General features: G+C 54.1%; 1 protein-coding gene across 7 annotated transcripts in view; it reads right to left on the bottom strand.

Moving 5' to 3' along the window:
• Positions 1-24,902, bottom strand: part of HMCN2 (hemicentin 2) — a 150,438-nt gene that overhangs the window by 105,212 nt on the left and 20,324 nt on the right. For all 7 annotated transcript variants that reach the window (XM_074362401.1, XM_074362398.1, XM_074362397.1 and 4 more), the window contains exons 5-15: positions 19,158-19,329; positions 18,386-18,492; positions 17,355-17,475; positions 15,082-15,345; positions 12,323-12,467; positions 11,662-11,783; positions 9,882-10,154; positions 8,768-8,909; positions 8,150-8,277; positions 7,404-7,517; positions 5,290-5,439 (exon numbers count right to left, since the gene is read on the bottom strand). In XM_074362401.1, coding sequence (XP_074218502.1) covers positions 5,290-5,439; positions 7,404-7,517; positions 8,150-8,277; positions 8,768-8,909; positions 9,882-10,154; positions 11,662-11,783; positions 12,323-12,467; positions 15,082-15,345; positions 17,355-17,475; positions 18,386-18,492; positions 19,158-19,329 — 1,738 coding nt within the window. The remainder of the gene's footprint in view (positions 1-5,289; positions 5,440-7,403; positions 7,518-8,149; positions 8,278-8,767; positions 8,910-9,881; positions 10,155-11,661; positions 11,784-12,322; positions 12,468-15,081; positions 15,346-17,354; positions 17,476-18,385; positions 18,493-19,157; positions 19,330-24,902) is intronic.

The raw sequence follows: 24,902 nt of genomic DNA, 5'->3' as shown, positions 1-24,902 counted from the left end.
TGCTTTTAGAAACATGATTTCATTCATGGTCTCAATAAACCCATGAAATGGGTATTATCACAACCCCATTTTACAGATGAGGAAACTGAGGGCCAGCGAGATTAAGGAACCAGCCTGAAACGCAGATCAAAGTCAATGGCAGAGTTGGGATCAGAGCCCAGGTCTGGCTGCTGCTAAGGCCCAGGTTCTCAGCCACCGCACCTCTGCCTTCCCCCTATTACTCGGGGATAACTTGGTGCCTCTTCTGTCCTCTCCAGAGGTGAATCTCAAAGCAGCTACATTCTAGTCTCAGATCCTGCCCAGAAAATGGTGACTCAGTCTCCCGTTCAGCCATCCCCCTGTTCCTCATTGGAGCCCCCTAAATAAGGCAGGACCCCAGAACCCTGTACACCAGCGCTGAAGGTCCTCTGGTCCCCTCACTGTGCAGATGGGAGACTGAGGCCCAAGGGAGGGGTGGGGCCAGACCTGATCCTGCAGCACATGGCGGGGCCAGGCTTCCGGCCCAGGCCCCTTCCAGGGCCTCATCCTAGAGGCTCAGCCACCTCTGCTTTCAGGCTCCTAGCCCCCTCCTCACAGACTCTCAGGTGACCCTCTGCAGGGGAGGGGGCACTGTGAGGTAGCTGGCTCTACCACCATCATATTTCCCCAGGAATGGCCCTTTCTGCCTTGGCCTTGGGCGGGTTTCTGGGGCAGGAGCTGTGAATGCCCCAAGACAGGTGGACATCACAGAAGCCGCTGGGCTCCCTGGGGAGGCCCAGGTCTCATCAGCTGACAGCTGCCATGTGCCAGTGGGGCAGCAGCTCTGTGTGGGGACTCTGGAACACACAGGAAGAGAGAATAGGCCCCCTGAAGTATGCCAGCCAGCAGCCCAGGACGGGCCAGGACAGGAGGGTCTGGCCACCTTGAGGGCTGCCTCTGCCTGTCCCCACAACCCCCACCCCTGCTCCCCCCTCTTCAGAGGAGCTGAGACTGCAGTTAACAGCACCCAGCAGATGGGACCACTCCCCGCAACTCCCAGGGATTGTCTAGAGGGAAAGACACCCACAGATTCTAGGATGGCGACACCTTGACAGAAGTGACTACTTCCCTTCCTCTGACTTGGCGTCCAGGGCGAGGGACACCAGCCTGAAGGCCTGAAGCCCGGGCAGGGCCCCCACGCTGCCCCTGCCCCACTGGGGACCCAGGGTGAACCCCTTTACCGCTCTGTGCCTCGGCTTCCCCATCCAGAAAGAGGTAACTATTTTCACCCTGGTTCCAATGCTTTAAAGCTCCAGGGCTCTTTACTATTGTCTGGAGACCCTGCAGCCCCCCATCTCCTCTGCCAGCCCCCCGTTCCTGTGACTCAGAGTCCTGAGCCTGCTTGGGAAGGAGCACTGCCATCAGCGTTGACTTAGTTTGGCCAGAAGGAAGGAAGTTGGTCTCAGGCCCAAAGACTGGACAGATGGGCAGGGTGGACCATGGGAGAGGCCGGCCTCAGGCCCTGCCCTGCACTTAGAGAGAACCCCAGGGTGTCTGTGAATGAGACAAGGCTGGTGGATGGCCTCGGCACCCCCTCCTGGGGAGACTCCTTCCCCCATAGAAAGATCCTGCGGTTGGGGCTGGAGCCACAGCCCCACTGGCCAGGGCTGGAGCATGACTTTCACAGGCCTCTTTCTCCCTAAAAAAAAAAATTCTAAATTATATTTTATGACTGTTTATAAAGACAAACCCAATCCAGGCTACATTCATTTTTATCTATTTACTATTCTTCACTTTCCTCTTCTGATGTCAAAAGAAATTCAAATCAGAACACTGTCCAGGGGCCCTAAAAGTGTCACGGTCTCTGGGCCTGGCTGCTGAGGCCTGATGGAGAAGCCGCCCGGATACTGGCCAAACCTGCCACGGAGCCAGGCTCTGTTTCTCTCCCACTGCCCCAGGCTGGCCAAAGGGTCTTCGCTCCCACAGAAGCACACCCCTGCCCCCCTGTGCATCCACCCAGCAAGCGGGGGCCTCAGGGTTGGGAACAGGAAGCAGAGATTAGAATCAGAGGAGAGAAACAGGGTTGCGTGAACACCCACTTGGCGAGAACTCCAGCAGGGCAAAGGGAACTGAGCTCAGGGAAGTTTTAAAGTAAAATAGAAAGGGCATTGAACTCGGGGAGGGGGGACCGCCCCATAGCCCAGTCACCAGCCACGTGACAAATCACCCGGCCTCACCAGGTCCTTGTCAGCCCTGCCCAGCCCATGGCCGGTCTATGGAGTATCCATTCCATTCAACCCTGGAGTGAAGCACATTATCTCATTAAATCTCTCAAGGACTTTATGAGCAAGCCTCTACTATAATCATCCCCATTTCACAGATGAGAAAATTGAGGTTCACAAAGGTAAATAGCTTGGCCGAACAAGCAGCAGGACCCAGACGTCGATCCAGGACTCTTCTCTGCCAAATGCCAGGTCCAGAGGGAATGCCAAAGCACCTTGCAGGGCGGCCCCCAAATACAGGCCCTGGCTGGCAGTACAGAAGGAGGCTGCCCTCCTTTCTGTACCCCAAATGCCACCAGGAAGCGGGTTCCCAGCTGAACAGCAGGAAGTGGGCACAGTGTCCACCCGTTCCCAGCTCTGGAAGGTTCTGCCAACCTGGCCAGGAAGGCTGCACCACAGCTGTCAAGCAGATGGGCAGGAAATTCAATTTCCCACCCCTGATGCCAGGCCAGCTCGCCCCAGACACACAGCTGTTGGGCCACGATCCACCCCGTCCCTGACCTGAAGGTCAGAGGCCACCAATGGCCCAGTGACCCCAGAAGCCTACTTCTGGGATGCCAGCCACCTCCTCCTCCTGACAGGAGGAAAGGGCCACAAGACCAATGGCTTGGCAGGTGAAGGGACAGGACAAGACAGGCGTGTCAGCCTGGGCCCCAAAGAAATAAGGCTTTGCTAAAAAGAAACGAGACATTCAGCAAAGGATGACTCTTGTACCAATGCCAAGAGCAGCCCTCCCTGGAGCCCCCTCTCTGCTGACCCAGGACCTTCTGACTAATCACAACCACAGTGGCATTTGGCAGCCCGCCGTGTCCCAGGTCTTTGCAGTCTCTCACTCACACAACATCCAGGAACACTTGCAGGTGAGGAGCCCGAGGCTCAGAGTGGGGAAGCAGCGTCCAAGCTCACCTGCTGGGAGCATCAGGATCAAGTCCAGGGACCAAAGGCCCGGACCCTGGGTTCAGATCTCAGCTCTGCTGCTCACCAGCTGTGTGACCTTGGCCAAGGCACTTAACCTCTCTGGGCCTTGTTTGCCCCATCTATAGAGGAGATGATGATAGAGCCCATCTCAGAGGGCTGTGAGGAGGATTTCATGTTGGTACATGAAATGTGCTTAGAGCTGGCCCTGGCACGTGGCAGATTTCATAGAAGTCTTACTTCTATTTTTATTATCAGGCTCTAAGCCTATGACTTTCCACACCCACCCCACCCTATCCAAGAGCCCAGCCACACAGTAAACTCTAGAAACGGAAAGTCTGAGCACACGACTCTCCTCCTTAAAACCTCTCACTGCCCCCGCAGAACAAAGCCCAAACTCCACCAGGCTCCCTAACCCGAGGCTGGGAGTGACCCACAGCAGGGCAGCCGCCTTGGCCTCCCCTCTCCCCACCGTCTCTACGTCCCACTTGCTACCTTGCTTGAGGTCTGCACATGCTGTTCCCTTTGCCTGGAACACTGTTCCCCGGCTCGTCACCTGACTGCTTCTAAGCTCAGCTTAAATATTGCCTCCTCCAAGAAGCCTTCCTGGCCTCCAGTGTTGCCAGAAACAAAGAAGCCACCCACAGGCCCCGAGAATGCTACTTCTAAATGCTCTACACACTGAATATTCTAATTGTCTATTTACCATCTCTTTTCTTTTCTTTCCTTTTTTAAATTTTTTAATGGAGTTACCAGGGATTGAACCCAGGACTGGACACAGGGCCTGGCCACTTGGTGACCACGTGTCAGAGGAATAAATGATGGAGATGAATGAAGGCTAAGGGTACCCCAAGCTAGAGAGGATCCCAACTCTGAGATGGCACCATATCCCCCAGGGCCAGACCCTCCTGACTGAGCCTCCGTGGGGAGCCCCTTGGCCATCCCACCCAGCCCAGTTAAGTACATTCTCCATTCTCTGCACTTGCCCAGAACTTCCAACACCTGTCTCTCCCATTGTGGCCACAGCCAACCCTCAGAGCCCAATCTGCTCCGGCTCAGCATGCCAAGGAGCCGTGCCCACAACTTCCGAGCAGCTCCCAGTGCCCGGGATCCAGGCCTGGAGCTTAGACATCATGACAATCACAGACAAGGCCATGTACCAGCCACAGAAGAATCCAGCCTCCTCCTCGTCTGTAAAAAGGGGATAATCGCTTCTCCATCTGTTAAGCACTCATGATGGGCCAAACCGTGTGCTAAGCATTTAATGCCTGATTTCACTGAACCCTCACAGCAACCCAACAAAAGAAGTAGTGTGGTCAGCTCCATTTTACAGATGGGGAAACAGAGGGTCAATGACTTGACCAAAGCACATACATGGTAGGTGATGGAGACAAGACTGGAACTCAGGTCTTGGGGATGACAATGCCCAAGTTGAACCAAACTGTCTCTGTGGTAGGCAGCCTCCAAATGGCTCCAGTGACTCCTGCCTCCTGGTACTCACACACTTGAGTGGTCCCTCCCACCCATCATGTACCAGGGCTGGTCTGTGTGACCAACAGAATACAGTAGGAGTGACAGTATGTCGCTTCCAAGATCGTCACTGGTTATAAAGACTACTGCTTCCATCACAGATCCTCTCCATCTCCATCTCTGTCTCTCTTGACTCACTCTCTCTGGGAAAATCCATGTCACGAGAAACCTTCTGGAGAAGCCTATATGGGTAAGGAATGGAGGCCTGCTGCCAACAGCCACATGAATGAACTTAGAGTGGATCTTCCAGCTTCAATCAAGCCTTCAGATGATCGATGCCCTGGCCAGTGTATTAACTGCCATCCCAGGAGAGGCCCTGAGGCCAGAAGCACCCAGCTAAGCCACTCCCAGAATCCTGACCCTCCAGAACTGTGAGATAATAAATGCTTATTGCTTTAAGCCACAAAGTTTGGGGGGCAATTTGTTACACAGCAAGAGGGAATGCATACACCATCTCCCTCTGAAACCCCTGCCCCACATGCTCTGGATCTATATGATGCAGATTCCCCACTGGCAGGCTACATGGCTACATTCTCTCTTCCCTGCTCAGAGGTAGGGCAGGTGGTAGGGAGCGGGGGCAGGTGGGGACAAGGTGTACACTCACGTCCAACTTCCAGCCGGATTTCCGCCGAGGTGTCGCCCAACTCATTGACAGCTCGGCAGGCATAGATGCCAGCATCCCTCTCCTGAGCTGCCGGGATCCGCAGCTTCCCAGAGCTGGAGGCCTCAGGGGCCAGAATCATTTCAAGACCCCCTGGACCAAAGAAGAGAAAGCATCAGGCAGGTACCCATGGTTGCCGTGGAAGGCCAAGGAGTCAGGCTGCCTTCCTGACCCTGGGCTCCAGCAACTTCCCAAGGCTGGAACCTTGGAGGGGTGAGTGTGAGGGAAAGGCTCCCTATAAAAGTCAGGACCCCTATTGTTTAATAGGTACAGATTTTCAGTTTTGCTTAACGAAAAGAGTTCTAGAGACGGGTGGTGGTGGTGGTGACTGTGTGACACTGCAAATATTCTTAATGCTACTGAACTGAATACCTAAAAGTTGTTAAGACGGCAAATGTTACGTATATTTTATCACAATTTAAAAAAAGTTTTTAAGTCAGCACCCCTGGGTCCAGTTCCCCGAGCCCTGCTGTTGACCAGAAGTGAGTCTCAGCTTGTCCCCCAGCATGTGACAGGATTATCGCCCAAGAACTCCTTGCCTGGGCTTCCCTACTGGGTCCCCATGCCCTCTGCCCAGGTGCAAGAAGAGGCTCGGATCGGCTCTGGGAGGGGCTCAGAGTCACTGAGATGACCACCCCCCTATGGCTGCCTCTCTGAAGGCCTTTCCCTCACTTCCCCTGCCTACTGTCCCTCTGTCCTTGCCCTGTCCCCCTACCCCACCCCCAAGCTCCTGAAGCCTGAGGGACCACCCTGATTCTGACCCCTTTTTACAATTTAATTTTTTATTTTTTAAATTGTGGTAAAACATACATAAACACAAAATTTTTTCCTTTTAAGCATTCTGAGTGTCCAATTCAGTGGCATTAAGTACCTTCACATTGTTGTGCAACCATCACCACCGTTCATCCACAAAATTTTTTCATTTTCTCAAACTGAAACTCGGCTTGTTAAATACTAAGTCCCCATTTTCCGCTCCCTCAGCCCCTGGCAACCATAATTCTCCTTTCTGTCTCCATAAACGTGCATATTCTAGGTACCTCCTGTGTAAGAGTCCACACCTGTAAGTGGAATCATACAATCCTTGTCTCTCTGCGTCTGGCTAATTTCACTTAGTATGTTTTCAAGGTTCATCCAAGTTGTAACAAAACTTCTCAAATAAAAAAAAAAATGATGGTAAAAACCACATACAATGCATTACCCTAACCACTTTGAAGTGCTCGGTTCAGTGGTAACTCTATTCACGTTGTGGTGCAACTTGAATTTCATTCTTTCTTAAGGCTGAATAACATTGCATTGAGAAATCCCCTTTCAAAAAGGGGCTCCCCAGCCGAGCTGGTGGAGCTCTCAGCCACAGCACAGAGTGACAGGAGCACTGAGCAAAGAGTCCTGAGGCCTCTGCCACCACCAGCTGGGGACCAGTGCCTGCACATGGGAGGGGGCTGTGGTGGAGACGGAGCCCAGCGTTCTGCTTCTAGAAAGTGTGCGGCTGCAGCCCCAGGACCCACGCCCACTGGTGTGGGCCCAGGAGCAGCGCCCGTGAATCAAACCCCGGCTCAGAGAAGACCCTCTACACCCGTTAACTCAGAAAAGCCTCACACCAGCCCTATTATCACTATTCCCGTCTCTCAGATAATCACACCATCACCACACCATCACCGTCACTAAACACGGCGAGCCCAGCCCGTACGCCAGGCCTGTTCTAAACAATTGACACATATGGATTCATTTAATCCACATACGGACACAACCATCTTTGATTTCCCCCATTTTTTGGCTAAGGAAGCAGACTCAGAGAAGTCAAGTCACTTGCCCAAGGTCAACCAGGGGAGCCGGAATTCAAATCTGGGTCTATTCTAAATCCTGCTCCTGACTACAGAGCCAGCCTGCATCAGCTCTGTGGACACTGGGCTGGGCTGGGGCTGAGTGGGGGTTGCTGGAAATGGCTCCCTCTCCCCAGACATCCCATTCGGAGTGCCCCCATCCCCGAGACCATCCTGCCCCCATCCTCTGGGGCCCCGGAGGGACCGTTCTGCGGGCCCTTCTCCCACCTAACGTACCTCGATACCAGATGACCCGGGGCGGGGGCACCCCAGATGCCTCACACGCCAGCACAGCCTCCTCCCCGACGGCAGCAAGCACCACAGCATTTACGGCTGAGATGGATGGCGGGTCTGTGTGGGCAGCAGATGGAGAAGTAGGGACCAACCTACAGACCCCCTAGAGCGAGAATGCAGCTTTCCCCAGCTGGGGGAGGGGCAGTGGGGACAGGATGGTGAGCACCTGCCTCCTCCCCACCCCACACTCCTACTTCCCGAACCCGGGGCAGTCACCCCAGAGAGATGTAACTTCGGCTGGTTTTTTAAAAACACCAGTTACTCCTGGGCCCAACCCCCACCCTGCTGTCCCTCACTGAACTTGGGATAAAAGCTGAAATTCTACAAAATTCTAAAATGCCCCTCCCCCCCACCCCCACCCAGCCAGCCTCCTTGCAGCCTCTTGGCACCCACACTCATTCCCACCTGGCAGCCTTCGCTCCACCTGGTTCCTCTGCCTGGAATGCTGTTCCCATGCCTTCCTGTGTCGAGGGTCACCTCCTCGTGGAGGCTGGCCCTGTGAGTAACAGCCATTTCCCCCTCGCCCCACCTGCCCATCACTCCATCACACTACCCTCCAACTGGACAGGGACCATGTGTTCACTGCCGTATCCCCAGTGCCTCCCACACAGCAGATGCTCGACAAGTATTGTGGACCAGAGTGGGGACGCTGGATACGCCTCTCCTGCAGATGCCCTTGGCCCAAGTACCTGTATGGTAGAGGGTGACTGTCTCCTCGTCTGTGCCAACCTCATTAGCAGCCTGGCAGCTGTAATTCCCAGCATCCTCTGGGGCCACTCCCTGAATGATCAGGGTTCCGTGGGCATCCACACGGACTCTGGAGTCGTGCCATGAAACAAGTTCAACAGCAAGGGGCCGGTTAGATCGGGTCATGTGCGGTTGCTCCAGTCATTTATGTTAATTAACAAATTAATTAACAAGATCACTAGTGACACCGCTCTACACTGGCTGCTTGCTCTGGGCCGGGCTGTGTGGTCAGCACTTTACTTATGCGGCCCTTTTTCATTCGTGGGGCTCAGAGAGGTAAGGTGACTTGTCCAGGATCACACAGCCTGACTGGCAGAGGCAGGATTCAAGCACAGGTCTGTGGGATTCTGGAGCTGTAGCTCCTGACGCCGGGGCTCACCCTGAGGCATCGTTATGTTTCCAAAGTGATCCCCTTCCAGAGTCTCAAGTCATCCCAGGAAGAAGGCAGGGCATGTGCTACCCCTCCATTCTCAGTTAAGAAGACCGAGGCTCAGAGGGGTCCCTGGGAGTCCTTGACCACCTGTTCCCAGCCCCAGAGCTCCAAGCCCTGGGCCTCTCACCTGCTGTCCCCTTGCAGGATACGACCCTCACGACTCCAGGAGATGTGGGGTGCCGGGTATCCAGAGGCTGAGCAGCGGACCCTCACCTCCATACCCTGGGAGAAGTGCTGGGACCTGGTGTGGATGCTGACCTGGGGGGCCTCTGTGGTTTAAAGAGAGGACAAGTGGGGAAGAGCCTGTCAGAGGAGCTGTGCTGAACCAGGCACCCAGCCCTGGGCCCCCTGCCCCTCCCTGCAGCCACAGATGGCGGAGACACAGGAAGCAAAGGCTCTGAGGGGTCTGCATCCCTGGGAGCAGCTTCCTTGGGACCTGGGGTTGACCAGACAGCTGCTCAGTCACATCCTCAGACCCCATAGGGACCTGACTTCCCAACAGCCCCCAGAGAGGGCCTTGAGCTCCCTGGATTTCTGCCCTGGGCTGGGCACCTTGAAGAGGCTTAGAGAGCTGTCGAGATGCCAGGGCTGGGGCCCTGAGTGTACCCCAAGGCCTGCCCACATATGGGCTGCAAACTTAGGTTCTATCCTGGCCCTCAGAAAGCTCACAGTACAGCAGACTTGTCAGGCTCAAACAGGCCTCTCGGGCCAACTCACCTATCTTTTTCCAACACGCTCACTCTTACACTTGGGGAAATAGCACCCAAAAGAGGAGGATCTGTCTAAATCCTGGGCAGACCTGAGACTACATCCAGGCACTAACACTTCCAGCCGTGCACTCCTCGCACTGCCTCCTCCACCTTCATCTGGTCAGTGCTGCCCAGCCCCTGCCAAGCACATCTGATCTCTGGGCTTTCAGAAATTTCCAGTGTTCCATCTCTGTCCTACATGTTGGGAGGGGTGGACAATGGACGTGCTCAATAGCACAGGAAAAGGACAGCCAATGAAATTGGCTTGGCCTACAGCAGTAGATACTTAGGTTAGATATGAGGGTGAACTTTCCAACTGTGCAAACCACTACAGTTACGCTGCAAGGCTACAGAATCCTTTCTCTAGAGGTTCAGAAAACACTGAAAGGGCTGATGTTGCCTGCCAGAGATGATAGCTGGGCAGATGGATGGCTTGATAGACTTAAGGGGAAAACACCAGGCAGTGTTGAATTGGGAGGACAACAACCTCACCTCGCACCAGGAGCCAGACAGACGCCCTCGTGACCCCGTTGGAGTTGCTGGCCATGCACTGGTACCGCCCGGCATCACTGGGAATGGTGCCGCTGACCTCCAAGGACAGGTTGGCCAGCTGTGTGACTCTGCCCGTCGAGGCTGACAGGAGTCGCCAGTCCCGGACCCATGTCAGGTTGTACGGGGCCTCGCCCAGGACCCGGCAGGACAGGATGGCGGTCTCTCCTGGAGACACGGTCACATTGGGGACAGGAACCACCTGCGGTGGGGGGTCTGCAGGAACAGGAGCACAGGAGGCACTGAGGGGCTGACACGGGGAGGGGGACATCCTGCAGGCCCTGGCTCCAAAAGCCCGGCTGCATCCCTCAGGACACGGCGGCCAGCAGAGCAGTTAACCGGCACCTGCTCACCACGCTGGGGCGGCCGAGGGCTGCGCGTGCGTGCCTGCTCCCCACACCGGCCAACTGCAATATTTAGCAAGACCCACACCACTCTTCACACCCTTTGAGCTAATAATTCCACCCAGAATAAAGTCTGAGACAAATACAGAGCTACTCTCTGTACACAGCAGCCAGATGTGGAACAGAAAAAGACCACTGTCCACAGGAGGAAAGAACTAAGAAACCTGCTCTCTCAAGAGGAAGAGGTCATAAGAAGTGACAGATCAGAGGCCATCTAACCAGGGACGTGGGCTGAGAACCTGCAGGAAAAAAGCCGGGTCCACGTGCCAGCGACCACGATGTCCAAGCATGCTAATGGGGAAATTTGACTCTGGCCAAATTAAATAGCATTAAGGTATTACCTACTGTTCATTTCATTAGGTACGATCATAGAATCTTTATTACATAGGAAAATCAATTTTAAAAAAAGAGAGATACATACTGAAATGTCAGGTCGCCTACCATGTAGTTTTTATAAGTTTAACTATAAAGTGAAAAAGCAAATATGGCAAAAGATTAGCACCCGTTCGGTCTGATAAACGTATGTGCAAGTTCTCTTATTCTGTTTTACTCTTCTCTGCTCACCACTTACAAACAGTAAAATATTTGCTGGCATGCTGTAGTGATAGATGACAAATTATACCATTTTTGTTAAAATGCACACATAGCTAAAGGTCCGAAAGGAAATGAATCAGAATGCTCCCAAGGTCCTCTCCACATTGGAGGGGTCATGGGTTATTTCCATCCCTTTTTGCTAGTTTATATTTTCCCGACTCCCTATAAGGAGCACGCGTGATTTTGTGTGCAATTAGGAATACAGAGTTGTGATCTCTCCACATTCTTTGGGCCCCTGTTCTTCTCTTCAAGAGAGTTTAGGCTCATTATTTTAAAAATAAAGCCAATTTCATTTCAAGAGGGTCTGTGGCGTTTCCAACCTTCCTGAGCCCAATGGTGCCACGTGGCAGGGCCTGGAGGAATTAAGGGATCCAGACTACGAGATGGATGATGGCTCCTAGAAGGGTCTGGGGGCTGACCAGGCCCCAGAGGCCAGACCAAGAAGTCAGGGGTGGGACTGAGGCTGGGGGCTGTGGGCATGGCCCAAGTAGGGGTTCTCAGTCTTCCTGCAACTGAGGCCCACAGGCCGTTCGTGGGTGAGACAGGCCAAAAGGGGAGCCAGCAGGCAGGTGCAGTGTGGGCGTCAGACTCCGGATGATGGACGGTCCCCAGCAGCTGGCTGGCACGCTCGCTCATGGATGGAGAAACCCCACGAGGAAATCCTAGAGGGAGAACTCAGGAAGAGGGTAGGGCGGGCATGTGCGGATGGGCCCAAAGGGACAGACCTGTGACGACAATCTGGGTCTTTGCTCGTCCAGTCCCAGCCCTGCTGACCGCTGTGCACTCATAGGTGCCTGCCTCGGCCTTGGAGGCCCGTGGGATCTCCCAGCTGCTGTTCCCTGACTCCCTGCGAACACAGAACAGCTGGAGACACACAGTCGCACTGACCCCAGTCAAGGTCCCCCAGCCTCATCCAGCCCTCTGGGGGCTTGATCCCCTGAATCTTGCCCAGAAGGAAGGCTCCAAATCCTCTTGGAGACATGGTAAGAAGAGGCAGGCAGCCAAGGTCATGCAAATCCCACGATATGCTGTGTGACTTTGAGCAAGTCCTTTTCCCTCTCTGAGCCCTGGACTTCCAACCATTAAGGGGGAGGGGCTCAGCGGGTCCTTCCTGCCCTGACCAGCAAAGAGCTGGGCTTGTATGGGTTGAGTTTTCAGAATCTGGGGAAGGCCCATGACTCCTTCACGGGGTGGTGACCCAGCAGTGGTGGGAGCCTCAGGGAACCACCCTCCTGCAACCGTGGCCAAGCTGGGAGGTGCCCAGGAGGACACTGTGACCGAGACCAAGGTCCCGCTTCTGCCACCCACTCCCCTCAGATCCCTCCAGGGCAGTAAGCTCCCAGGAGCCCTGGGGCTGGGGACAATGAGCAGCCATCAGTCACTCACCGAAAATGCCTCTCCTCGCCCAGCCTGGCTCCGTCCCGCCGCAGCTGTAGCCGGAAGGGGAGGGCACTGTGCACTGAGCAGGAAACCAGCAGGGGCTGGTGCAGGTAGCCATGGATCCTGGCGGGCATGCTGACTAGGGGGGCACCTACGGGCAAGGGCCAGTACTCAGGATTCCTCCCCGCACCCATCCACTGCCTGCCCTCACCACCCAGCGACAGAGACCCAGAGGGATGAGGCAGGGGCTGGGAGGCCAGGATTCAACCCATGACTCCACCATCTGGTGGCCAGTGAGAGCAGGTAGCATCTCCTCCCTGAGCATCAGTTTCCACCTCTGTAAAAGGAGGTTAATTGCGTTACTGACATCATTGCGTCACCGCGAGGAGTTGGTAAGAGACAAAGCGTGGAAAACACTTGGCATCTGCATGTGGCACAGCCAGCTCCGTCGACGAAAGCTCCTGTGGTTGTTATGGTTTGTGAGAAGACTAGCCAGGATGGACCAGGCTGAGCCACCATTTTCTCAACTGTACGGGACAGAGAAGTCAGACCAGCCCTGAAATCTGATGAAATGCTCCCCAGACAGACTCTCCAGAGCTGTGGGTGGGGCTGTGCAAGTGCTCGCCTGCCTGGAGGGTCAGTTTCACTCAAAGTTTTGGAGGGAAGCCCTTTCTAATGTAAAAATAAGCATAGTTGGAGCGTGGCTGTGAATATAAAATTCACACGCATTTTTGAGATAAACCAAGAGACTTCAATGAAATCTCACAGCTTTGTGGTGAGCCTCCTGGGACCCCCATCAGACACCACCGCCCTCCTCGACTGACCCTGGCCTTGGGGTGACACACAATTCTTTCCTTGGCTATTGGAATTACTTCAGTGGAGAAGTCTGAGAACTGTCCCCCAAGGTCGGTCTCGGGCCATCAGGGCCTCGCTGGGTGATTGTGGGCGTGCGCTCAACCCTTGTGCTGCCCTCTCTCCCATCCCCACCAGAGATGCTCTGAGGGTGAGACAATGTGCCAGACCTCCTCCGAGCACAGAGCTGGGGTGGGAGGGTGGCGGGTGACATCATGCTATGGGCTCCCAGCCACATCCCAGGGGAGAGGGGTGTCGGACCATCCAGCCACGTCCTCAGCTGTGTGCAGAGCAGCCACCACTCACCCCCACACACTGGAAGCCTCTGCAGGACCAGCTCTGGCTCCCTCTTCCTGGGGCTGAAACAGCCCGTGGACCCCAAGTCCAGCCCTCTCCATCCCCATGTCTCCAAACCCAGAGCCTCCTGCTCTCAAACTTCCAGCCTCCCAGATCTGGAAGGGAGAGGAAGCAGCAGAAACCTAAACCAAACCCCTCACTGTCATCTAGAGTGACATGGAGCCCAAAAGCCAGAGCTAAACTCCAAACTCTTGGATCCACCTGAAAGGACAGGGAAGAGGCAGTTACTCCCCCCGCTGAAATTCCCTCCTGAAATTTCCTCCTCCAAGCTCTAAAGGCCAAGGGAGGAGGAACCCGGGGCCACAGCAGGGGAGTGGAGGCCAGGAGGCTAAAAGAAGGGGTCCCAAGCCCCTCACCCTGCCCTGCCCTGCCCCACTCAGGTCCTTAAAGTCCTTCACCTCCACATGGCACCTTGGCGCCCTCCCTGCATCCCTGGGCGAGGTGGTCAGGGGAGTGTAAGCCCCCTCAGCAAAGCTGATGCTGGAACATCACTGACACCCACCTCTGTGAGCCGCTCCCAGGCCACTGCCGGGGCGGGGCAGCATGGGCGGGAGGAAGGAAGGGAGCCCAGTAAAGAGGTTGATGGCCAGTGAGCTCAGAACCCCCCACCGCCCTGCCAGGACCAAAGGCATCTGGAAAGCCAAAGACTCTGCCCTGCCTTCTGGGAACATCTAGCCTGGATGGGGAGACCTCAGGGACACACAAGAAACCACCAAAGGCCATACATGTGGGAACCAACACAACATGGTCAAAGATGGGGCCATAAAATGACTTGTTTCTACAATATTACAGTCACAGCAGCTGCCACATGTGGAAGGCCCTAGTCCACAGTTCCCACATCAGGTGCAGCCTCTGAGCACCCGAGAGCCGTCTTCTTATGTGTATTAGCTGATGGAACCTTCCGAGCAGCCCTGTGAAGTGGGTGGCCTCCACTTCCTCAGCTATAAAATGGGGACACAGCTCAGAACTGCTGTAAGCATCCAATGGGCTAATGCAGGGCAAGTGCTTGGCCCAGGACCGTCCCCTGGGAAGTGCTCAAAATGGTAACCAGACTAGAATTACCATGATTATGATGCCCACAAGTTTTTTTTTTTTAATGGAGGTACTGGGGATTGAACCCAGGACCTAGTGCATGCTAAGCACGTGTCCTACCACTGAGCTATTTCTTCCCCCCTTACCATGATTCTGACAGTAATTAGGATGATGGAAGAGCACCCACGGCCCTGCTTTCTGCTGTCTACAGTGTCTAGCACCATGACGGGCACAAAATGAATGCTGAATACACAGATGGATGGATGGACAGATGGATGGCTGGCTGGATAAACAGGATGCATGGGTAAATGGATGGATGCATGGATGGAGGATTTTGTAGTAAATCCTTGAGCTGAGGACTACATCTAAAGCATCTCAGTACTTAACATGCTGCCTTGCAAAGCTTGCTGCCGACAGAAGTTTAATGAACAAACATTTCCTAATCTAATCTGAAAAGGTTTCCAGGAAGAAACAGGCTTCCAAAGGAGCCAGGGAGCTGGGGGTGGTAAGAGTCACTCACTCACCTGGGGACAGCCCACTGTAGGAAACTCCGGAGACACGGAGGAGCAGGTTCCCCTCCGGGTCCTTGCCCTTCACCTTGAGGTAGAAGCGCTCCTTGGGGGTGTGGAAGGACGGCCCGCCCCACAGCTGATGGGTAGATCCGTTGGAGAGGGGCCGCGTGGGCAAAGTCAGGAGGGACCGCCCTGAGCTGTGTGAGAGCTCCACTGAGTCCAGGCGGCCGGGCGCCTGCAGGCCCGTGGAGTTGATCACCAGGGAGATGGGCACCCCTGCAGAAGGAAGGACGAGGAAAGAGGTGCTGGCATCTGTGCTGGGCTCCACGATCCTCCCAAGCAGGGGCCCCAGGACCACAGTCAGTCTGCTTGGCCCGCCTTCCCTGCTCCCTCACCTTCTCTTCCCTGTGCCAACGAATGCTAGGGTGAGGATAGAGGTGTGGGAGGGGCTTGCTACTGTCCGTGGTCCTGAAACACCACTGTCCCTCCAACCCATGGCTTCCTGTGGCTGCATCACCTCTCCTCCGCAGGCTGGGGCTCTCACTGGGCGGAACGGGGGAGGGGCATCCCCCCACCATTAACTCTGGTGTTGACCGTGGTCAGACAGGCCCTGGGACCAGCCTTGGTGAGATATACGCCCTAGTTTGGGAATGCTGACTCCTGCCCACCCTTTCCCCAAGTTTAGCTTTCTTTTGGTTTCCATTTCTATCTTGATGAAAATGTACTTTCCACACTATCACAGGAAAGACAAAACTAGACTTGGCTTTCATAATTTCCTTAGTTGATTTGGGAACAGTAGTTATTCGTTCTTCTCCTCTCATGGATCATAAACCAGGGACCAGAGGATGTGAAATCTGTAGTCCATGAAATACCTTAAAAAAATTTTTTAAATACCAAACAATCTAGAAAGGGCATATGTGAATCAGGAGGCCCAGATTCCTTTGAACAATCAAGTGTGTCGGTTCTGGGCTCCATTCCTACGTGGCAACCATCAGCCGATGACATGTAGCAGCTGCTCCCATGACCTGGGCCCCCACTGTCCACTTAGCCGCAGCCTCCCCCACTCGCCGGTGCCCCTGGCACTGAGGCCAAGTGCCAATTGCTATATATCGTTCGCAATTGCCCTGCTGTTTCTCACTCTTTTATTAAGGTCTTTGGACCCTCATTTTTATTGAAAGCAGAAAACAAAGAAGGTCCCATCTGGCCCCCTTCACCCTCTTCCACTGGGGACTGTTCGGTTTTCAATCGCCACTGTAGAACTCCGTTTAGGATTTCTTTTCTCTCTTGGCTTTAGAATAGGAACTAAGTTTCTCTGCCTCTCCCCCTTCCTGCTATTGGCAAAAACAGACACAAAATGAGCAAGCATCCCCCTTTTCATTCTGAAGATGTTACTGCTGGTCCTGATGGGGAAACCAGCCAGGGCTGACAAGAATGACAAACATTAGAGGAGACACAGACTTGAAGAAAAGCCCTAACAGTCCAGCACACACCCTTGGTGCAGAGTTAGTGGGACCTGATCTAGGTCCCTCCCCATCCTTCTGCTCAGCTGGTCCCAGCAAAATCCTCTGAATGGCCGGCTCCATGGCAAGGGACCATATTTTTCAAAACTGTAAATTGGGACCCCTCCTCTGACTACCAGATGGCATTTTCTAGCATGGAGCTCTGGCAGCCTGGGCCAGAAGCCCCTGCCTGCTCTGGGGCCCAGCCTTCCCCAGATGGAACCACAATGGGGGCATAGAGGCAACCTTGGACCCCAGTGGGCGGCTTCTAATCAGAAAACTGATCCTTTGCCTCCAACCCCAACATCCCCCCAGGCTACCCACCCCCTCTTCAGCCTTCAGGATCTCTAAACAACCATCGGACACTCACTTCCTTGGAGTAAGACACTGTTCCCCTTTTCAGGTAAGCTATCAGCTCAAGCACCTGTGAATGCATTAGACTAGCCTGATGTTCACAGGAAAACTGAAGAAGTGGGGCTCTAGACAGATAAGTCTTGACAAAGACAAAGGGAAAGGTGTGAATTCAGTAGTAGAGGGGACAGCATGAGGTCCTGGAGGCACTGGGTGGCAGGGAAGACGTTCTAAAGGTAAATGATCCCAGGGGCACCTGGGCTGGAGCCGACAGAGAGGGCGCTGGCCCTGGGCGCGGTTCACAGTGATGTGAGAGGCTGGACCTCGCCTATGCAGGGCCCACTCCATGGTCACAGGCTCATGGATGGCCCCCCCAAAGCTGCCTGCACTTCCCGAAGGCGGCCCTGCATCGCCCAAGGGCCAGGAGCACGGTACCTTGCAGGGGCCACTCGATGGTGTGGTTGAGGTCCAGGGAGGGCTGAGTGGAGAATCCAGCTCGGAAGTCGATGCTGCTGATGCCCGTGATCCTCACCGAATGGCGGCCGCTGCTGTAGACCTAGCACAGGCCCCGGCCCACGTCACCCGGGCGTCTGACCCCAGCAGCCCAGCTCCAGGCAGGAGGTGCCGAGCTGACCTGGCCTGGAGTCAGTAGCTGGAATTCTTCCGCCTTTGCAGATACGTGAGCAACTTACCTGCACCCTGGTGGCACAGCACGATGCTCCCCAAACGAAGTGAAAGAAACCCAGCTCCCGCACTGTGCTGAACAGACTCTTGAAGCTGCCCTGCCTTTCCCACGCCCCTCAACAACAGCCACAGGCCCGGGCCGTCTCCCTGCACGTCTAACCCCTGCCTTCCCTTCCTCAAGAGAGACCTTGGCTCAAAGATGCTCAGAGTTTGAAGGATAGGGGTCGATGCCGCTGCTTCGCCTGTAGCACTGAGCAGTGAGCCTGGTGCCCAGGACGGGCTCCATAAATGTTTGCCTGAGCAGCAAGAGCTGTGTCCTTCTGAGGCAGCAGCCTGCCCCATCCCAGGAAACTCTGTCGGGAGCCCAGCCTGCCCCCAGGCCCAGGCCCCCAGCACCTTGCAGATTAGAGCAGACCCTGCTCCCCCTGCCAGTCCCGTCCCTCTGAGCCCAAGGTCACCCTTGCTTCTTTTGTGTATTCTTCACAGGACAAAGTTATGAACCACAGACCAGCTCGGTCCCCACCTCTGGACACTCAGGTGGCTTCTCCAAATCCTTAGATGTTCTCTAACTAACCCCAAATCACTCTACTTCCTGTCACTGGTGCAAAGCAGAATACTCCTCCTCTGTCCTTGGCCCTTCTACTGATATGCCCATATCACTGCCCATGCGCCAGCCCTCAGCTTCCCAGGGCCCAGGCTCCCCAGGACCCAAACAGGAGGAAGGTGGTGTCTCAGCTCAGTGATGCTGGTCTCCCCAACCCTGGGAACCCAAGGCCCCCTACCTTGATGGACCACAGCCCCGGATGCTCAGGCTTAAAGGCCACGACCTTGGCCGAGTCAGGGATGTTGAGGAGCACGTTGAGGCCCTCGTCCCTCTGCAGGATCCTCCCTGTGGAAGCCCCAAGGACTGCTTAGTCCCTGACCCTCTCCTGGGTGCAACAGAGGCCCTGCCCTGTCCCCAGCAACCCACAGCCCTCCAAACACCAGTCTCCGGCTTCCCAGAGGAATTGACGCGAGGCCTTTGGCAGTACTTGGGCCCCCATCTCATTCTGCTCTCCAACCTCATTCCTCCCCAGGTGCAGGCTGTACACGTGGCCTCTAGACCTGAGCACTCAGGACATCCTGGAAGCACCATGGGGCCAAGTGGCCAGGTCTAAATCACACTGACCCTGGGGGCCCCTGACAAGTCACTCCACCTCCGATGGAGAGTCGCAGCTCCCCATCTCCCCAGTATGCCACTAATTCTTGCCCCAACCAACTCTCTAGGCCACTGTAGGATTCCACTGAGAGATTGTGGGGAAGACACCATGTGAACCTTGCAGCCCAGGGACTGTCGATATTTGAATTCCCCTTGCTTGGCTGCTAATGGCCTCCCTGCTTCCTCACCCAGCAGGGGCGCCCTCTCTGCCCTCCACTCAGCATCCTCCCTGCCCTCCTCGCTCCCGGATCCTTGGATCCAAACCCTCCTCCACCTGGAGCCTCTCTCTTTGTCCCATCCTGGACTCCCAGCTCGGTCTTATGGCCAAAGAGGAGGTGAGCCTGGGGCGCACGTACCCAGTGGGTCTCGGACTTCGATCTCAGGCCCCGGGCCGCTCAGGGAGATAGTGACCTCCTTCAGGCTGGGGTCAAAGGGGATCCTCCAGGTGTGCTCGCCACCATCCTCATGGTCCGTGGACAGCAGGTGCACCTTGGAGGCCTGGACTGCTGACTCCACCCACTTCAGCACCTGGGAGACAGGTGTGAGAAGCTGATGCCAGGAAGTGCCCGTGACATCTTCCTTGTGTCCGGCCCAAAGGAGGCGGGTCCCTAACAGGCTTCCAACTATGAGCAGAATCCAGTCCCCCAGTGGGTTTTAGGCAGCAAACAGTCTTTCCAGGTCACCTGAGACCACCTCAGTCCCCACTGCCCTATATTAGACCTGATTCACAAGTGGGCTGGGAGCTGTGACACCTGAATGGAGGTATCCAGAAGCCCCAGCTTGGAGGGAACGAGGACAGGGTGCCCCTCCACTGTGAAGACTCTTCCCTCCTCCTTCACATGGCCAACTTCTATGACACCCATCACTTCCTCCAGGAAGCCCCCCTGATGCTTCTTACACTTTGATGAACACTGGAGATCTGGAATCTCCCCCAGACCAATGTGGTTCACCATCCCTCGCCCAAGGAGCCTCAGACCTCATCCCTACCCAGGCCCCATGCTCTCTAAGCAGGACTGAGAGGATCTGCTGCAAAGACAGTCTCCACCTGACCCTTCCACAACAGAGAAATCTAACATCCTTTGTTTCTGCAATTGCTCATTCACTCTAAAATCTTACTGTTTTAGAGAGGTCCCACTGAAAACCAGGCAACAGGTAATCTCTCCAGAATACCACACCAATCAGGTACACATTTAGAATATGATTTTAGGGGGTTCTCAAACTCCCTCAAGACCACCCCCCTGAGTGCATGGACCCCATGTGCACAGCCCTGGATCCAGTCTAAGACGGCACACATTGAGCACGAAATAAATTATTTAGTTTCTCCAAGTCTTACCATGGTCTTCAAGACTCCATGTTCTGTGGTTCACCTGCCCAACCTGACCCAAGGTCACTGTGCCCCTGACTCTTCCCATATTCGCTGGGCTGGACCCCCCATGTCACCCTAGGCAGCCCCCACCACACATGCTGTTCTTTTTGTAGAGACGCCCTGGGGTGGGGAGGGTATAGCTCAGTGGTAGAGTGCACGCCAAGCCCGCATTAGGTCCTGGGTTCAATCCCCAGGACCTTCATTAAGAAAAATAAATCAATAAACATAATCACCACCACCACCACCACCCCCAAAAAAGGGGAAAAAAAGAGATGCCCTGCATCCTCTTTATCAACCAACTCTGGTTAGATTCATGCCCATCTCTCCTGTTGGCCTGGGAGCCTCGTGAGAGCAGAGACCCTCTGCTGTGTCCCAAGTTCAGGGGCTGCAGAGTGGGTGTTCAGGATGTATGGTCACTGTGTGTGACACGGCAGAGCACACGCCTCCTGAACATGGTCCCAGGCTTGCCTGACAGATGCAGAGGTCTCACTCAATCCCACCGTCCCCTACCCAAGTTTATACCTCCTCTTTTGTGAAAGTGGAGCCCCCCAGGTTCCAGTAAGAAAACCAGGAAACAGGGCGTGGGGACGGGGGCTCCGGTCTGAGCCATCTCTTTCCAGGCTAAGTTACTTCAAGAAGCAACCTGTGCAAACCCTAAAACTGAACCAAAATGAAACAAGAACTGATTTACGACAAATTGGTATCATAAGCACCAACTGGAGGGAAAAGAATGCCTCCAAGTGAATCTGGAACCAAGGGGGTCAACGGAAATCTCTCAGCGGGAGGACAAAACAAGTGCAAAGAAATCTTTATTTAGTAGCTGTAAGTTGGCAGAATTATCCGTATTGTGATTGTGAAACTGTTTTGTGTCCCTGGTAGGATGAAGCAAGGAAACAAGTATGTTCATGTGTTCTCAACCAAGGTTTTCTCTTACAGCCAAGTGTATTTTAGCTCCAAGTATTTTATTTATATATGAATTCACTCTGCGTGAATTTAGAAGCCAGTGGTTTCTAAGTACCATCTCCCAGTAGGGTTCCTTGGAGAAGTGGCTGATTCCAGGTCTCGGGCAGACAATTTATAAGGTAAGTCTGGAACGACTGGTAAATTTATAAAGCAAGGAGGTTCTCAAAGACTAATGGGAACACATCAAAAGGACACAGGAACCAGTTTCAAGGAGCTCCCACTGGCTAAATTTCGGACAAAGTGAGCCCCCAAAAGAATAATGACTGTAATCAATCAAAACACATTGACTTACGTAATCTATGTTCCCATAATACTATGCAAAAAAGAAAGCAAAATTCAAAGAATAAAACTTCATTTGCCACCAACGAAGGCAACTTATTAACGAAAGAGAAAGAATGAAGTGCGGTCCTCACTTTTTCAATAGGAATTGTGCTTCAGAGAAACCAAATCATCGCTTTTGATGAGCAAAAGCTCTTCACAAAAGAAGGCCCATCAGTAAATGTGGAAGGAATGATGCAACCCCTTAAAAAATCATTGTTTCAGGCAAGCATCTTCAGTAGATGCTAAAACCGTGAGATGAAAGGTTGCCTGGGAACTGGAGGTCCACAGGGAGCCCACTGTTACCTCACAGATCACTTGAGTCAGAAGGGGAAACCCTAATGGCTTACAATGCAGAGAGCTGGCTGTCACCACCTTAACCCAGTGATCAAACTTGGGACATGGTACAATCAACGACTCTCCAACAAGTTAGTGGCATGAAAAAAGGGTAGACTACTCCAGGTTTAAAGAGATCTAACGTACATAACAACGAAGCGAAATGCACAGCCGTTGACTACATCTTGATTTGCTGTTCTGAGGACAAATAGGGAAATTTGGCATCAGACGACACTAACAAAGTACTATTAATTTTATTAGGTGATATTGTGGGTCATGTTGGAGAATACCTTTTTTTTAATCCATGCTGAATTATTTACAGATAAGGTGTCATGATTCAACAAAAAGTACAGAAAGAGAGAGATGAAGCAAGCAGAGCAAAAATGTTCATTGCTGAATCTAGTTGGTACTTTTTTTTTTCACTTTTCTATATCTTTGACACTCTTCATAGTACTTTTTAAAAGTGAAAATCATTTAAAAAGAATGCCATGACTTTAATGCATATCTGAGCAACACAGGGGTATCCTGTTGCTTGCCAACTCTAATCAGTTGGAAGTGGCTTCCTGGAATCCTGTTTGGAGAAATGCAAAGCCACATTTAGCCTCAATTAGAAATAGTTCTGTGATTGATTAGCAATGTCTGCCATGAATGTGGAATTAGAAAGTGGTGTCTGGCATGCTACGTATTGGTCATCCTTGCTTTAAATCACAGTCCTCCAGCTCTGCCTACCATGTGATCCTCCACAGAAGGGAAAGGGAACAGAAGGGAATCAGAAGAATCGCCCGAGATTTGGAAAATAAATACATTTTGATCAGACAGAGCTGCAACAACTGTGCTTAGATTTTACAGCGAAATTTCAGTTATCACAGGATAAGAGTTCTGTGTTCTGAAAATGCAACTGTTTTTATACTTGGAGCTACTTCATGCTTCTGCTTTGCCTAACTTCCTAACTAATGTTTCTCTTGAAAAGATCCCACCTGTCTTTGTCCAGAAATGAGGAGAAGGCTCTTAGTCTGTGCGGGGGTGGACTGGAAGTGAGAAGCAGCCAAGGCTCCCAGCTGGAGTGGCCGACAGAAGCTGGCGAAATAAGCGAGGCAATCCTCCTGACATGAGCAACAGCTCTGTGACCACTGTCCTCTTCCCCCGGGGCCAGGCCTTGTCAGGAGTCAGCAGCAGAGCTGCCAGGAGGTGGTGGCAGCACTGGCTGACAATTAACCCAGACAAGACACAGCCGCCACTGTGTTGCAACTCTCATTACAAGCTCCTTCTAGGATGTTTTGAGGGAGAGAAGATGCCCAGGAGTTCAGGCTACTGGAGAGGGCTGAGATGGCACAGAAGGCCAGTGACCCCGGCGGGAGTCGGCCTGCCTGTGGGGCCTGTCCTACAAGCACATCATCACCCACTCGGGAGCTAGAGGTGCTGACCCTCTTGCCCCCAGCAAGGCCAGACCCCCGCAGACCCAGGCCTGGGGCCAAAGTTTTCTGGACCCGGCAATGGCCCCAGGGCTTGGAGAAGAAGGAGACTTCTGAGCAGAGAGCCTTCATCAAGCAAGCTTAATGTTTATTTGGTGAAGGTAATGGCTTCCAGATGTTAGCAGGACCCGGGGGCCTGGGAGTCAGCAATGCACTGGGGCTCAACTCTCTGCCGCTGATGGGAAGGAATGAGAGAATCTGGAACTGCTACCCTGGCCAGATGGTTGCTGTTCAGCCATTCAAGGCAGATAAATCATCCCCTGAGGCTCCGCCCAGGACATCTGACAGCCAGGATGGTTGAGGAAGCGGAGAAGGGAAGTGGGGCAGTGGCGGTGGGGGGGGGGACGGGGACTGACTGGGTCTCAAGAACCACAGATCAGAAGACTGAGGGCTGGATTCCTCTGCCAGGAAGCTCAGCGGACAGTGATGGAGAAAGAGCACCGCCTCTGCCACCTGGGCACCACTGGGCCCTGGTCCCTGGGCCTACCTTCCAGCGAGAGCTCTCACTCTGCAGGGGGCTTCGCTGGAGCTGGGGAGCTGTGTGTTCTGCGCTCCACACCGAAGCACAGGGACTGGGGGTACAGCCACCCCTAACCCCGACCCAGGGCTTTCTGGTGCCCGGCCTCGTCCAGAGGTCTTCCTTCCACCCTTGCCACCATCTCTTTACGCAGGGGTCTTCATTACCCAACTGCACACACGAGGAAATGGAGGCCCAGAGAGGTTAAGTGCTGTGCTAAAGGTCACAGAGCAGGCTGGTGGCGGAGCTGGTGTCCGAAGCCAGCATGTGACCTTAACCCCCCACCACACCGCCTCCTCTGGGAAGGGTCCAGGATGAGGTCATCTCCAGGGCCGGTGCCTCTTGATCTGTTAATCGGAACCACCTGGTCAGATCTCCCCTCCCTGCCCCCCACTGTCTCAGAAAGTGTTCACCTTTTCCCCGGGTCATGCCCAGATTCTGGGCAACTTGTCGTATTTGTACCTGCTGGTGCTGGACTGAGAAAGGGTCTGAACCCCCAGAATGGGACTTCCTAGGACCCGAGAAGGCTGCAGGGCCATGGGTTTTCCTGGCAATTCTGACCCATCCTGCTGGAGCTGGTGACAGGACGCTGAGCTGCATCTGAGCTGGAGGAAGATGTGCTGGGGCCAGGAGCTTCTCGGACCTAGCTAAGTCTTAACTGAAAATGCGCATCTCTAGGGCGGGCCCAAGCCCACCTCCCTGTCTGTGGAAGGATGGTGAAATCCCCAAATTCCGCCTGCTGGGGGAGAGGATCTCCATCTTCCTCTAGTTACCTCAGAATTTCAAAGGTGAAAAAGCGAGATGCCCAGAAGCACTGGGACCCAAGCTTGACAGGTTATCTCTCTGCATCCAGCACCTAGACCTGCACCGCACGCAGCAGGTGCTCAGTAAGCCAAGGGAAGCGAGGTCGCAGAACGTGTCGCTCCTGCCACACTGGACGCACTTTGAAAGGCTAAAAGGACCAACTGCGCATGCACGGTGTGGGGACTTGTGCAACCTCTGAGGAGCCCTCCCAGCTGGAGCCCCCCGGCTTGGGCAAAGGCATCGCTCCCTCTCCTGATCTGGAAGGCGCCAGGTACGAGGCATGAAGCTAATGAATGACAGAGCTCTGCCCACGGAGAAGAGGGAC

Source organism: Camelus bactrianus, chromosome 4, assembly GCF_048773025.1.
Source record: "Camelus bactrianus isolate YW-2024 breed Bactrian camel chromosome 4, ASM4877302v1, whole genome shotgun sequence".
Lineage (NCBI taxonomy): Eukaryota > Metazoa > Chordata > Mammalia > Artiodactyla > Camelidae > Camelus > Camelus bactrianus.
Note: the sequence above shows the minus strand (reverse complement) of the source record. Positions and strands in the feature narration are given on the sequence as shown.